The sequence below is a fragment of the Eulemur rufifrons genome, chromosome 26 (genome assembly GCF_041146395.1).
Source record: "Eulemur rufifrons isolate Redbay chromosome 26, OSU_ERuf_1, whole genome shotgun sequence".
Taxonomy (NCBI): Eukaryota; Metazoa; Chordata; class Mammalia; order Primates; family Lemuridae; genus Eulemur; species Eulemur rufifrons.
Genome location: NC_091008.1, coordinates 5,204,104 through 5,218,523, shown reverse-complemented (window position 1 = coordinate 5,218,523; position 14,420 = coordinate 5,204,104). Strand labels below are relative to the sequence as shown.

Sequence of the window (14,420 nt, the reverse complement as noted above, 5' to 3'; positions counted from 1 at the left end):
GATGAACTACTCAGAAGCAGCTTCAAGGGAATTCTAAGATATTTCTTTTGGCGATTAGTCTGTGACAAAGTCTTTATCGTCCTGTGCCCTCGGTTGCAGGGGAGTTTCTGAGATGCTCCTGGAAGGCTCTGGCCTGCTCCCCCTCTACCCTAGGGCTCCCCCGGCACTGCCCCACCCACAGAGACTTCTCCTCTCATCACTTCCCCAGCTTGGCCAAGTGACTCTATTACCATGACCACAAGACTCCAGCTGCCAAATTGTCCTCTTAACAAGTATTTTAGGCGTCTGCTGGTGAATAGACTGTTACATCCTATTGAGTGAGAGGGCGTGATATAGGCAGTTCTGGAATCTGGGATAAGAGTTGTAAAGCTTGTATCGTGCCATCCATGTTTTAGGGCAGAGTTAGCAAATTTGCCAGGTGTGCTTTGTTTCTCTGGGAAGCTTCTCTACCAATCACTTCCTTTTCCTCTTTTTCATGCTCCCCAGCCTGCACACACACACACACACACACACACACACCATGCATACCTGAAATTCATATCCGTGTTGGGATAATGGGAGTTCCCTGGTGCTATATACTTTCCGATGCCTATGGAGAAGTCAACTTCTAAATTTTACTGTCATTTACTACCATTGTTCTCACTATCACTAACATAAAATCCGTAACATGATGTATATTTTATATAATGACCTACAAATGTATGCACACATAGTGCTAAATCATTTGTTCCATATAATGACAGAAATGTCACGTTTTAAAGATGAACAAGAAAAGGGTGTCATTTGTTGAACAACCATAGGAATCTGAAAATCTCAGCAACTGTGCTAAACATACTGTTTAGAGGAAAATCCTTCTAATTTTAGAGAATCCTGCATTTTAATTTTCATATCACACATATAAGAGATATGTAATATATTCGGGGGTTCTATAAAAGGTGCCTGTTCACACTTGTGAGTTTACATTAGTTCAAAACATCAGAAAGACCAAAAGCTTAATGCTGATGAAGAAAGAGAGGGAAAGAGAGCGTGTGTACAGGAGTGAGTGTGAGCAAGGGGGAGGGGAGACACACGTTGTCATTTCATCCAGTAGATGGATCTGGGAAGATCCATAGTTACATGTAAGTGGAAAACCCTGCCTTTGTAGGTTCTTTTTTTTTTTTTTTTTTTTTTGAGACAGAGTCTCACTCTGTTGCCCAGGCTAGAGTGAGTGCCGTGGCGTCAGCCTCGCTCACAGCAACCTCAAACTCCTGAGCTCAAGCGATCCTCCTGCCTCAGCCTCCCGAGTAGCTGGGACTACAGGCATGCACCACCATGCCCGGCTAATTTTTTCTATATATATATTTTTTAGCTGTCCATATAATATCTTTCTATTTTTAGTAGAGATGGGGTCTCGCTCTTGCTCAGGCTGGTCTTGAACTCGTGAGCTCAAACGATCCGCCCACCTCGGCCTCCCAGAGTGCTAGGATTACAGGCGTGAGCCACCGCGCCCGGCCTTTGTAGGTTCTTGATACAGAACTTCTCTATGTTTAGCACTGATTTTAGGCTGTTAACCTTAAGAAGCTTTGCTGAACTGGTTTCTGTACAGGTGTCGGTTGACAGGCTGGTGTGCCTGGCCCTAGGTATGTGTCTGGAAGCAGAGATGCCCTCCGTGGCAGCCCCTGAGTGGTTGGGAAGTTAGAATGTCTGCTTACTTGAAGAGTGCTCTTGTCCCGTAGTTGGTCTGAGCAAGCCTGCATGTAGCTGTGAGCTTCCAGACTGAAAAGCAGAATGATCTGGTAGAAAACGCATAAACTTTGGAATCAGATTTGGGTTTAAATTTTGGCTTTTCCATCTACAGGCTGTGTGACCTTTAGCATATTTCTCTGAGCCTCGGTTTCTCCATCTGAAAAATGCTGGGTGGTTATAAGGAGTAAATGGAATAACATATCCAAAAGTGCCTGGTACTCTGCAAGGAATGAATATGTTATTCTCTTTGTCTCTGTCTACCACTAACGGGTACAGGAGAGGGGTAACATCTACAGTATTTTGATTTGGTTCCCCTTCCTGGTTGGACTAGATATTAATAAAACGTGGTCAACCACCTTTTCAGGCAAAGCTCTTAGGAATCATCTGCTTTGTCCCCAGTGAGTTAGAGAACAAGTACCTAGAGAAATTCCAAGCCTAGAGAGAGGCTAAGTGAGAGAGAGAGTTCCCAGGCCTTCTCTGGGAGTTATAATAGCTCCCCACTTTTCTGTATGATACTCAGTAACATACAGCTGATACCATGAGACTGCACATTGTTTATCAATTTTTTAAAGATTCCCTAACTCAGTGTGAACTTTTTCTTTAATCTCATCTGGCACAAAATTCAATTGGAAATTTTGAGAAGGTGATATATAATCAATAGTTTTATTCACAAGTGATTTTTCTTTAGCTAGAAGCATTTACGGTTATGCTGCTTTGGAATTTTTATCAGCTTGAACAAGAAAGTGACATTCAAAACAAATTAGACTGGCCAGAGGTCACGTAATCTATTGACGTGGGAGAACTTATGATGCACTTCAATGATCTGGAGATCGTTCATACCCTTTTTAAATGCTCTTAGGTTCAACTATGCAGAGTAAAGCACAGATGTTTGTAAAAAATCGACTTAAAATTGTACTGAAATAATGAGACATTAAAAGACTTAGTGAATTCTAAAGCTAAAATATCTGCCTCTTTTTTTCCTTAACTCTACGTTATCTTTGAGCAGGTAGCTCATAGTAATGGTCTGTGCTAGAAAGAAGACTGTCCCTTAAGTAACCCCTTCGTTATGATAACGTGGGGCGTGGTATTCCTTTTGCCTTCTCTTTCCCCAGCTACGTTCTGAAGCATGCTAAAGCCTTTGACTCATTTTGCAGTTAAATATAATAGACCATAATATTAGGATTTTAGACATATAGCATAGAGTAAAACTATTAAGATGTAATATGACTTTTTTAAGCCCCAAAGTGAAATTTGTCGATAGGTATTATTATCTTTAGAGATATTTTGTAAAAACTTTCAGAACTAGTTGAAGTTTTGGTAGTGAAAATACTCAGGATAACAGTTTTGTAATTGTTTTTCTTTTTCTTATTTTTAAATTTCAGGGCCAGCCTGGTCCTCAGGTAAGTGAACTCTTTTCTGGCAAATCAGTTCCAATTTAGAATTTTCCCAAGTATGGAGGTTTTTCTGCAATTCTTTTCAAAGGATATAAAAAAGCTATGAACGAGTAATCATAACACCACACAGTAGACCAAATATTTCCCAGGAGTAAACCCTTGGGGCCTCTTCAGGATTGTGTGAGCCACGTCAGCTGTTGGGCCAGATGGCACATTTAACAATGTACTATCATATAAAGCAGAACTCTTAACTGATCTGAAACAGTGCCACAGGACTTTAATTTAAGACAGAATGACTTAGTAAATGTCGAGTATGCACTGGTTTGCATTAGGTGCTATTAATCATGTACTAATAATGTTGTTGTAAATCCATGCAGACTGATTATTTAGACTGTGATCCTACTAGCTACTTTTGATTCATTATAGACAGATATTGAATTCATTCTCCATTTTCAATATAAAGCAACTGCTGAAGACATGATTTATAATTAAGTGTGAAGGCATTCAACAGAAAATCTTATTGAGCACTAAATCATATCAAAGACAATGAGCAAACTTTAGGAAGCGGAGGAAGGTGGATAAAGATGGAAGTACGAAAGAAGTGAGTTTTCAGAAATGCAGAGTCAGTACAGCAAACTCAACAAGCAATAAATTCAGTATCGATACTAATTGCATTCTATAAGATGTTATGGAAAAGGACATGCAGTTATTAGTGTTTTACCTTTAACACTCTAATACCTGTAACTTACATAATTATTTACTGAACTCCCCTTCCATCGCTTCCCCTTGATGTACTATTTATGCTGTTTATGCCTTAGATTGTCTCATATATAAGCCCTTTTCATGATGACTTTGCAGTCAATATCATGAATTATCTATTGCATGTAATAAATCCTCATACTAGATCACAGGAATATTATTTATGGTTTTTATGAGCTCTCTGTATAAAGATGTCTAATTAAACAAATGAAAAACCCACATATCTCAGCAAGCTCATGAGAAAAATTTGACCTTTAATTAATTTATATTAATGTCTGAGAATACCTATATTCTCCTTATTTGTGATTTTCACTGTTATATTCCAAGTTAGTTCAAGGTAATTATTAAGGGGGGAAAAAACTCATAGAAGAAAGTTATAGTTTCTCCCTAAATTTGAAGTGGCTACATTATAATGGAATGAAGACAAAGTAAAAGGTGTTTTGTGTGCTTTTATTTAATGCCTGCCAACAGCCCTGGAAAGTATTATCTATCCTAGGTGTGTGTGTGTGTGTGTGTGTGCACGTGTGTATGTGTGTTACACACACAGATTCAGAAGAGGCAAATTACTCACCTGGGCGATACCATAGAACTGGGAGCAGAAGTGAAGTCTCTCAAACCCTCATCGCTCTGTAGCACTCAGCCCTCCAGAGAAGAGAGGAAGGGGAGACAGCAGGCAATAAAAGCAGAAGGTGTGTTGGTTTTGAGAGATTATAATTGTTAACATATTTTAAGTTTCAATAGGACCTCTGTCGCAGCCTGGACATCCTTTTCCATACCCAAAGCAGTTCTTAAGATAAGGATTCAGGCATAAATAGTTTACTTGAGCGACGATGTCAGCAAGCATGGTGAGGGAGTAGAGAAATGACACAAGGGAGGCAGGAAAACCAACACACACGTGCATTAGTGAGCAGCTTACCGCTGTGGACAAGTGGGGCTCAGTCCTGCTGAGGCACCTGCGAGATTCATCCCACTGAGGTGCAAAGAAGTTGATTTATCTACTCCTTTCCCTTCCTTCATCATCGTAGTCGTGAGTCAGAGAGTCACGCCTGGATGTTCACTCCGGGCGCTCTCAGCCTGGTGCTAGAGGAAAGCAGGAAGCCACAGGGACCCATGGCCCCTGTATCCTAGCACTGTCCTGGAGTGGGGCGGCGGTGTAGGTAGGCACCTACATCTGCTAAGTGCAAGAGTCCTACAGACAAAACAGGGTGGAAAATTCAGATATGAATATAAAGACTTAGAAAATTGAACATAAAGATAGCATTAAAAGCACATTAGTTAATGAGATGCTAAAGGAAGTGGCTGTAAAAAGAAAAACACAGTCATAACAAATCTTGAGTATACAGCCACGGTTAATGGACAGAAGAAAGGTGATAAACCAGCACCGGAAGCCACGCGTGGACAGAACCAGGAGCGTTAGGAGTCCCTGTGGCTGAGACTAGGAAGTGTATCGCCCTACTTCGGCATTCCTTCATGTCGGCCTTATGCTTACTGAGGTCCTGCAGAACATGGTCTGCAAACATAACTGCCCGTGCTTGAAATTCTGAAAATGTGCAAGCAGGTCGGGACTGGCGTTATCAGGTGGTGGCCTGCTCTGGTTTCCTTTCTGTTGGTGACCAGTTTGCTTTAGCGGATGTGAAATCACATGATCGTGCAGTTCACAATGTCGTCCTCACATAACAGCCAAAGTAAAGCAATGAACTCGAGAAGGACAGGTGTGAGGGGAAGTGTAGAGCCGAGACAAACCTTCACACCACCTTTCTATAGCATGAAAATGGCCACAGCTGGCCTACCTCTCCTGTCTACATGGTTAGTATTTTTCCAAAGGAAAGAAAAGGGTTCTTACGGAAGTTTTTCATTTAGTACTTGACGATCACTACCTTTGCTTTGAGATTTTTTAAAATTATAGATAAATTTTATATATAGGCTCGTATCCATGTATATATTTCATTTTCCCCATTACCTATTATAATGTGTTCCTTTCCCGACTGCTAGCCTGCTCTTGGGAAATTTCTTTTACAAAACAGTGGACCTTGAAAAGACTTTCAACTATAAAAACAAATTTTATCTATTGAAAATATGAACACTTAGACATGAGCCATGTAGTAGATGTGATTACCAGTATGTGCACCAGAGTTTTCATATTTTATACAATTATATCTTACATTAGCTAACACCTTACTATCAATCTACTTTTTTCTTGAGCAAATTTATGTAAATTATACATTAAATCTGTGTAATATAGGTCTATAAGGTACATTCAGTAAATAAGCAAGCAATACGCATTGCGTTTAAAAGCCAAATTAGAAAATGCTTAAGGATTTTTAAATGCTTGAAAAGTTTATTTTACTTGATTGAAGCTCTCTTAAAATTTCCACGTTGTGTTATTTGGCTCACTAAAAAATGATCTTATTCACATACAGTATTTATAGTAGTAGGAAGTAGAAATTTTATTTATGTGTTTTTTCTTTTTCTTTTTTTTCTTCTTTTTTTGCTGACTTAAAGTGTTATCTACTTTGTCCTTAAAATGTCAACTTCCCTGATTTTATAAGATTTCTGAGCTAAAACGTCATGACTTATTTTTTGTTATTTATGTACGATTTAATATAACTAATTTACCTGCGTTTCTTCCCTGGTGATCCCATGCCTCCCAAGCCCTGTGTCTCCTTGGCCCATGTGTCAGCTGTGCCAAACTTCCTCCTTCCCCTGCTCGCCCTTCTCTCCCCGCCTCCTTTTGTAACGAGTTAAGGGAGGGAAAGGAAGAAGAGAGCTTGCCATCTACACAAGCTCTCTTCAAGCAAGTTCTCCATTAACTAATCCTTAAAACAACTCCCCCCCGCCGCCCCACCCCCGACCCCAAAGTCATAGCCATGTCACCCAGAGACTCTTAGCTAGCCTACCTCCACTGAAAATCTACACTCCCTCTCACTGGGTATTATCGTGAGAGGTACATTTCTAAAAGCCCAAATTCCAACCTTCAGTGGATTTTTCATTAAGACACCGTTATTAGTGATTCGTTTTTAATGTGCGATAAGAATATCTTTTAGGTACATTAGGAATAGGCTTTTGAGGATTGGGCTGGGAAAGGCATAAATGTTTAAGTTGGGAGATTGTGCATCCTTTGCAATTTATTAAAAGATTTCGGCAGAATCGTAATTAGCAGCTTGTTGTTCATGTGCAAATGTTTCTGTCAATGGGAATTTTCTTGCATTGGCTGAACACTCCCACATCGTCTTATTCATGGTATCATACAGCGTGAAACTCCTCCTTTGGGAGTGAAAAAGCCAGTTCTACTTTTGTACCACATGTTCTTTTGTAAGGGCTTCCAGATTAATAAGGTTTTATTTTGAAACTGATGGTAAAAAGAGAAAGCGTCTGTTATTCAGTGAGTAGTTCCGATCACTTTCCTTAAGTTGAGGATGGCTTAGGTGGATTTAGCATAGGTCGTTGAGAACGGTGGAGACTGGAAAGCTAATGGCTGTGAGCCCTGGTACAGCCAGGGTATGAAATTGAACGAGAAGGTAGACCTCGGGGAAGGGAGATGAGCCTTTGCATTTACCTAAATGAGTGAGAAAATGGTTCTTGACAGGGGAAATGAGATGGTGAAAGGGTATTAGGAAGAATAAAAGGCGATTCTCGCAGCTGTGGTTGAGATGGAAAGAGGCAGGGAAATGAGTGGAGAGGGTGTTGCTGCGAATCCACTGAAGCAAGGGAAATGAAATTCTTTGAGAAAAAAGGGAAGGGAGGAAGTAAATGGTGTCACAGCAACTTGGAAAATGGGTGAAAAGAGGAAAAATAACAAATATCAACAGAGGGTAAATAAAGGCAGAAATAAGGAAAGGAAATCAGAGAAAAGACAGATGAGCATTTGTGTTTCACGCTAGAAGTAATGAGGATGATTTGGGGGTAGGGCCACAGTAATCTCTTGAAATGAAAGTCACCCCGATATTTGTTCATTAATTCATATTGACATCAAAATTCCATTGAATCATTCAGCAAGTATTTATTTAGCCCCTACTATGCACAAGGCACAATGAGGCTGTGAAATTGTGGTGGACAGACTCAGTCTCTGTTCTTGTGATAATTCTGTGTTTTATTTTTTATCTTTTAAAATTAAATATTTTTATATTAAAATATTGAATTGACAGAGATTGAGTATATTGAAATGTGCAATGTGATGACTTCATATCCATACACATGTATAATATGACCACAGTCAAATTAACACGTCCGTCACCATCCATGCTGTACACTAGGTTTCCAGAACTTGCTTATCTTACAGCTAAAAGTTTGTACCCTTTTACCAACACCTCCCTATTTCTGCTGCCTTCCAGCCCCTGCTCTATGCTTCCATGAATTTGACCATTTTAGATTCCACATATAAGTGACCTCATGCAGTATCTGTCTTTCTGTGTCTGGTTTATTTCACTGTGCACTGTGCCATCAGGTTTATCCATGTTGTCACAAATGGCGGGATTTCCTTTTTTGGCCATGTGATATTCCACTGTATACATATGCCATAGTTTTTTCATCCATTCGTCAGGCCATAGATCCTTAAATCGGTTCCATGTCTTGACTATTATGAATAATACTCCAGTGTATGTGGGAGTGCAGATATATCTTTGACATACTGATTTCATTTCCTTTGGATATAAACCCAGAAGCAGGATTTCTGGATTGTATGGTAGTTCTATTTTAATTTTTTGAGGAACTTGCATATGGTTTTTCCAGAATGGCTGTACTAATTTTCATACCCACTAACAGTGTACAAGGGTTCACTCTTCTCCACATCCTTGCCAACACTTGTCTCTTGTCCTTTTGATAATGGCCATCCTAACGGCATGAGATGGTAGCTCACTATGGTTTTGATTTGCATTTTCCTGATGATTAGTGATTCTGAGAACCTTTCATATACTTGTTGGTTCTGTGTATATCTTCTTTGGAAAAATGTCATATCTCTTGTGATAGTTTCTTTTAATGTTAATGGTCAATAAAGTGTCAAAGTTCTCAAATCTCACAGACCCACCCCTTCTGAGGATGACTTTGACCCCACCTGCAAGTCCTGCCCTGCATCTGCACATCTGGATGACCCCAGGTTCAATCTGGACCTCAAAAGGAGTCATTTAAGGAGGACTTTTTGCAACATGCAAGTGACTCGAGATCAATACCATTGCTCCAGGCATGGTCCTGGCGTCATGCCTTAGTTGTAATAATCGGATTTCTTCCCAGATCCGGACACCCCTGTTCTGGAAACTGAGTCATTTCCTGGCTCCCCACACTTACATTCCCTTTCTACACGACTCTTCTTTTCAACCCAGGCCCTCCTTTTCCTTTCCTCTCCACTGCCAGTATTAGAGGCATGGCACTGATACGTTTTGCAACCTTGCTAGTGACAGACTGAACAATTAAGTCCCTCTAGCTTACTTCCTACCTGGCAGGATTCCAGGTTTCTGTTTCTTGTAACCCTGACTCCCCCATTGCCATTTGGCACACAGTGAAGATGAGCATGTGGCCCAGCCACTCGTTGCTGCAGGGAGGCAAGTTGGGAAAGTGAACATTTAGCTTTTTCCTGCATCTGTAGCGGAGACATCGAAGACTGGGACTAAGTGTACTGATAACCTATATAGCATCCTATGTGTGTCTGCCAGATAAAGTTTTCTGTTATGGTTCTGATTACATCGCTCTTCCAACCTCGAAACTTTGAGTCTCAATATATTTACCACTTAGACTGCAATAGAGTCTTGCTTCTCACCTGACATTCAAATCCTCTGGTCTGGCCTGTTTATTCTAGACTTCCCTCCCATTAGTTTTTCATTAATCTACCGTCTGGACTCTATGCTTTACCTAAACCAAATCAAACCATTTACTTTTTTCTGTTCAAATTTTTTTCCTGTTTCTTAGAGTAGTCTTTTCTCCTGAGCTGCTTCCCTCCTAACCCTTAGACACACCGTTTTCACACATCCAAATATGATCCCCTTTCGTATTTGAATCCCGCTTCTTCCATCAGATGCTTTACTCTCCCTTAACTGAATGTGACTTCTCTCTTTTTCTGCATAACCACAGCACTTGATCTGTTTATCTTTTTATTAATGCATAACTGTACTCTTAGAGGGGCACAGACTTCGCAGTCAGACATCAGAAATCAAATCCTGGATCTGCCACTTACAAGCTCTGTGATCTTGAGCAAGTTACTTGTCACAAGTTACTTGTCAGAGATAATAATGTCATATCTCAACAGATGGTGTGAGGATTAAAATAAGACAATGTATGTAAAACATCAAATGTGGTACCTAGTACATAATAAGCACTCTGAATATTAATTCCCTTCTTCCGTTTCCTCCTTCAATTGTATCATAGTTATTTCTAAGCATCTTTTCTCTCTTTGTTAATAGCTTTTATGAGCTTTAAGGGCATGATCTATGGTTTTTTAATCTTTAGTATCCTTCACAACACCAAACTTAGCTCCTTGCACATGATGGACATTCAACAAATATTGAGTTGTGAATAGTAGATCCAAGAGCTTAAGGAGAAGGAAGTTGAGAAGGAAAGAAAACAATCAGCTTTTTGTAATTCTAACTGCCCTAGTCAGCTGGGGAGGAGTGGATAGAGAAAATGTGGTACGTATATACAACAGAATACTATTCAGCCTTAAAATGAAGGAAATCCCATAATTTGTGACAATATGGATGAATCTGAAGGACATTATGTTAAGTAAAACAAGCCAGGCACAGAACGATAAATACGGCATGACCTCATGCATATTCGGAAGCTGAAAAAGCTGATGTCATAGAAGCAGAGAGTAGAACAGTGATTACCAAGGCCTGGGGGAGTTGTCGAGAGAGTGTTGGGTGACGCTGGTCAAAGGATACAAAATTTCAGTTAGCTAAGAAGAATAGGTTCGAGACATCTGTACAACAGTAATGTCATGTGTCATAAATAATGCCATTTAAATAAAGTCTCTGAGGTTTCTAAGCTCTGAAATTTTACTGAACATTTATCTGTTTCAGTGTCTTGCTTCCACAGGGTTTGGGGAGTTTGAATATCTTTCTTTCCTTTCATTATAAGAGTTTATTTATATTGACATGTAATCTTTGGTGAAAATAGACAGTACTAACCCAGGGCCATATTTATGGTATGTTATTTTATTTTGTAACAATTTATTTGTAGAGTTAACTTTTGATTTTTAACAATTGAGACTATCATAGAAAGTATAATAAATTATATGTAAAGCCACACTGCTTAGGCAGCAATATTCTCCCATTAATAAATAATTTAACACAAATTGTAGAAGCTAGTTATTTTAAAGAACCTTCTCAGGTATTCTTTACAAAGATGCATTGACATTTTCTTTGGCCCAAATAACCCCATCAGTATCTTCAGTTGAGGATAATGAACTCTAGTCGGACCAGTGTATAAAGTAAAGGGTATTCCTTCCATACCAAGGCCATTTCTATTGCATGAAGTGTTTAGAGTTTCAAAGCCCTCCTCATAACGCCCCTTGAGAGTTGCCTGTGAGCATAAAGGAGATATAATTCCTTTAGGAATTTGGAGGACTAAAGTGTCGTGCATGTTGTAATTCTGTATTACTCAGTGAGAAAAAAATGTAAGAGAAAACCGCAAGCAAATACCATCAGACAACTGCACATGGAGGCGTGTGGCTTTCATTTGTACTTTCTCAGATGCACTTGAAAAGAAGTGGAAGATGTCACTTTGCCTTTTTTTCCAAATCTGTTTTTGCATTTTTTTTTTTTGGTGTTCCGATATTGTCATTGTAATTTCATGATATTTTACTAAAATTTACAAAACTCAAGCTGTGTATTCCTGAATAAAATGTAATATTTTGGGGCAGTATTTAACTTTTCTATTCATATGTTTTTAATTATATACAAAGCTCCTTCTAACCTAACACTTTAGCAATTCCCATATTTCATGTTTGTGTTCCAATCCAGCCTTTTTCAGATCCATATAGTCTGACTTGGGGGAAGGGGAGGACATATGCATTCTTTAAAAAATCTGAAAAGTATGTTCCCTTGCATTCGTGTGTGTGTGTGTGTGTGTGTGCGCGCGCGTGTGTGTGTATACAGAAAGTCTTTTGCTCACTACAGGATAGAACTGTCATGTTAAACTGGTAATGTATTCTATCCTGATAAATCATGCTAGACTTGCAAAGTATTACCGTCTTCCATTATCTATATTTTATGTGGTGGTTATTTGGTAAAAAGAATGATAAAGAAAATCTTAATGTCTTAGATTTTTTTGGCTTTTATTAAGTAGTTAATATGATATGAAAGACTCCATTGTACTCCAGATAGCCTATGTCTTTGAGAACACATAGTATAGCAGCTTACTTATTTTACTATAGTCTGTATTTCTTCATTGTTACATGATAATTTGTGTATTTAAATGGTATAATATCATCTCAAAGTTTAATTTCAGCTTAGAATTCTTTCCCACTGAAGCTAATTGAAGAACTTCTATTGCCAACTTTGTGCTGTTTTCTATCAATATATTCCTCTGAATTCTATCTGAATAAAGGTGAATAACATGTAGCATTTTATGAATAATTTACTCCTACATTGCTTTGCATCTGTGGAAACTGTTGTGACTCCCTGAACTTATTCATTTTTGTATCTCCAGACATTTTGATTGGTACCACATTTCAAATACAATATGTTTCTTAGCTAGTGTAGAGATTAAAATGGGGAATGCTGTATGATAGCAGTTAGAAAGATAGTTCCAGAAACATTTGATTCTATCTTCCTTCTTTTGGATAGGGTATATTTAAAGCTTGTTAACATAATGACTGTTGGAGAGTTTAATCCCTCCCTAAGTTAATGTTAGCCTTTATATTTCAGGGTTTCTCTCCAAATAATTAGCATATTCAGTGCTAATTATTTAAGATCTTAAATCAGGCAGAATCTATCATAATAATTCATATCAGTAAATTTTTTTATAAAAAATAATGGGGTTGAAGACAAATCAAAGGTAATGCATCCTTAATTGACATAGTCAAATAAATATCATCAATTACCATTTTTGCTTAGAACAGGTATAACACACCTTCCTTGAAACCTTGTACCTGGCCCCCTGAGCTATGGATCTACTTGGAAAAAAAATAAACAGTAGAGTTTTGGGTTTCTGAAAAACATGTTACTCCTTTCTCATCACCAGGAAATGGAGGCAAATAAGAAATATTTTTAAAAAATGTTACTCTTTGAGGTAAGCTCAGCACCACCGTTTACACTTGTGCAAGTAGTGCACTGCACAAGACTGCTCAGCCAAGGTGCAGGAGCAATTTGAAACCCGCATCCGCAGGAGGGTCAAGTAAAGCTTACGAAAGGAAATCCTTGCGGTGAGAACCAGGACTGGCTCTAAAGGTAGTGTGATGTAGCGGAGGTAGAGACGGGACTTTACTGCAAGAACAAACATTTCTTCCAGAAACTCAAAATTCTACGATGTTTATTTTTTTCCAAGTAGCTCCATTAGCTCACCTTTTTAAAAATCTCAGGTGAGAGGTTTTAAGAAAGTTACTCTGTAACTATTCCAAGCAGAATGGTAACTCATGGTGTCTATTCAGCAGAAAGAATGACAAAAGCAAAGGTAGAGTGAGAAGAGGGAGGGTCAGTCTGAGAACAGCTGGGATCCAAGGCAGGCTGCAGGAAAACTGGGGAAATCAGGCAGAAAAGACAAGTTAGGAGCAGGTTATGAAGGACTTTGGACACAAGCAGAAGTGAGCACTTTGATAGGAATCTGAAGAGCCTTTTAAAAATAAATTTTTAAACTACGTAACTACTAATGGAGACTTTCAAACATTCTCAAAAGGAAGAGAAATAGTATCATAAATAGCATCATATCATGCTGTAGACCCATCACCCAGCTTCAAGAAATACCGATTGGTAATTTTGGTTCATGAATCTCTTTCCCTCATTTATTTTGTTTTGTCTTTGCTGGTATATTTTAAAGCAAAGCCAAGATATCATGCCATTACGTCTGCAAATACTGCAACATGAATCTGTAATTGATAGGACCTTTTAAAAATATAATTATCATTTTATCAGCCCTAATAAAATTAACAATAATTTCTTAATATCAATACCCAGTCCATATTCAAATTTTCCCAATTATCTCAAAAATGCCTTTTTTATAGATGCTTTGAATCAAGACCCAAAGTCCACACTTGGCTTTTAATTATTAAAACTCTTCAGTCTCTTATATTCTACAGTGGTCCTTCTTCTTCTGATTGTTTCATGTCATCAACTTTTCTAGGACATTTGTTCTATGTATAGAGTGTCCCACATTCTGGATTTGTCTAATTACTTCTTTATGGTGCTGTTTAATTTATTCCCCTATTTTCTGTATTTCTTTTAAACCGCAAGTCAAATTTAGAAATTTGATTAGGTTTGGCTCAGACTTTAGGCAAATCTGTTACAAAGGTACAATACCCTTCTGAGTTCCTCATATCAGGAAGCACATAATGTTTGGTTGGTCAGCCTGATTTTCAGCAACCTTCCTCCTAATGCATTTTGCATCCATTGGGGATTGTTG

General features: G+C 38.6%; 1 protein-coding gene across 1 annotated transcript in view; it reads left to right on the top strand.

The window, feature by feature from the left end:
• COL25A1 (collagen type XXV alpha 1 chain) overlaps positions 1-14,420 on the top strand; it is a 351,459-nt gene that overhangs the window by 198,103 nt on the left and 138,936 nt on the right. The window contains exon 5 of the mRNA XM_069459052.1: positions 3,108-3,125. Coding sequence (XP_069315153.1) covers positions 3,108-3,125 — 18 coding nt within the window. The remainder of the gene's footprint in view (positions 1-3,107; positions 3,126-14,420) is intronic.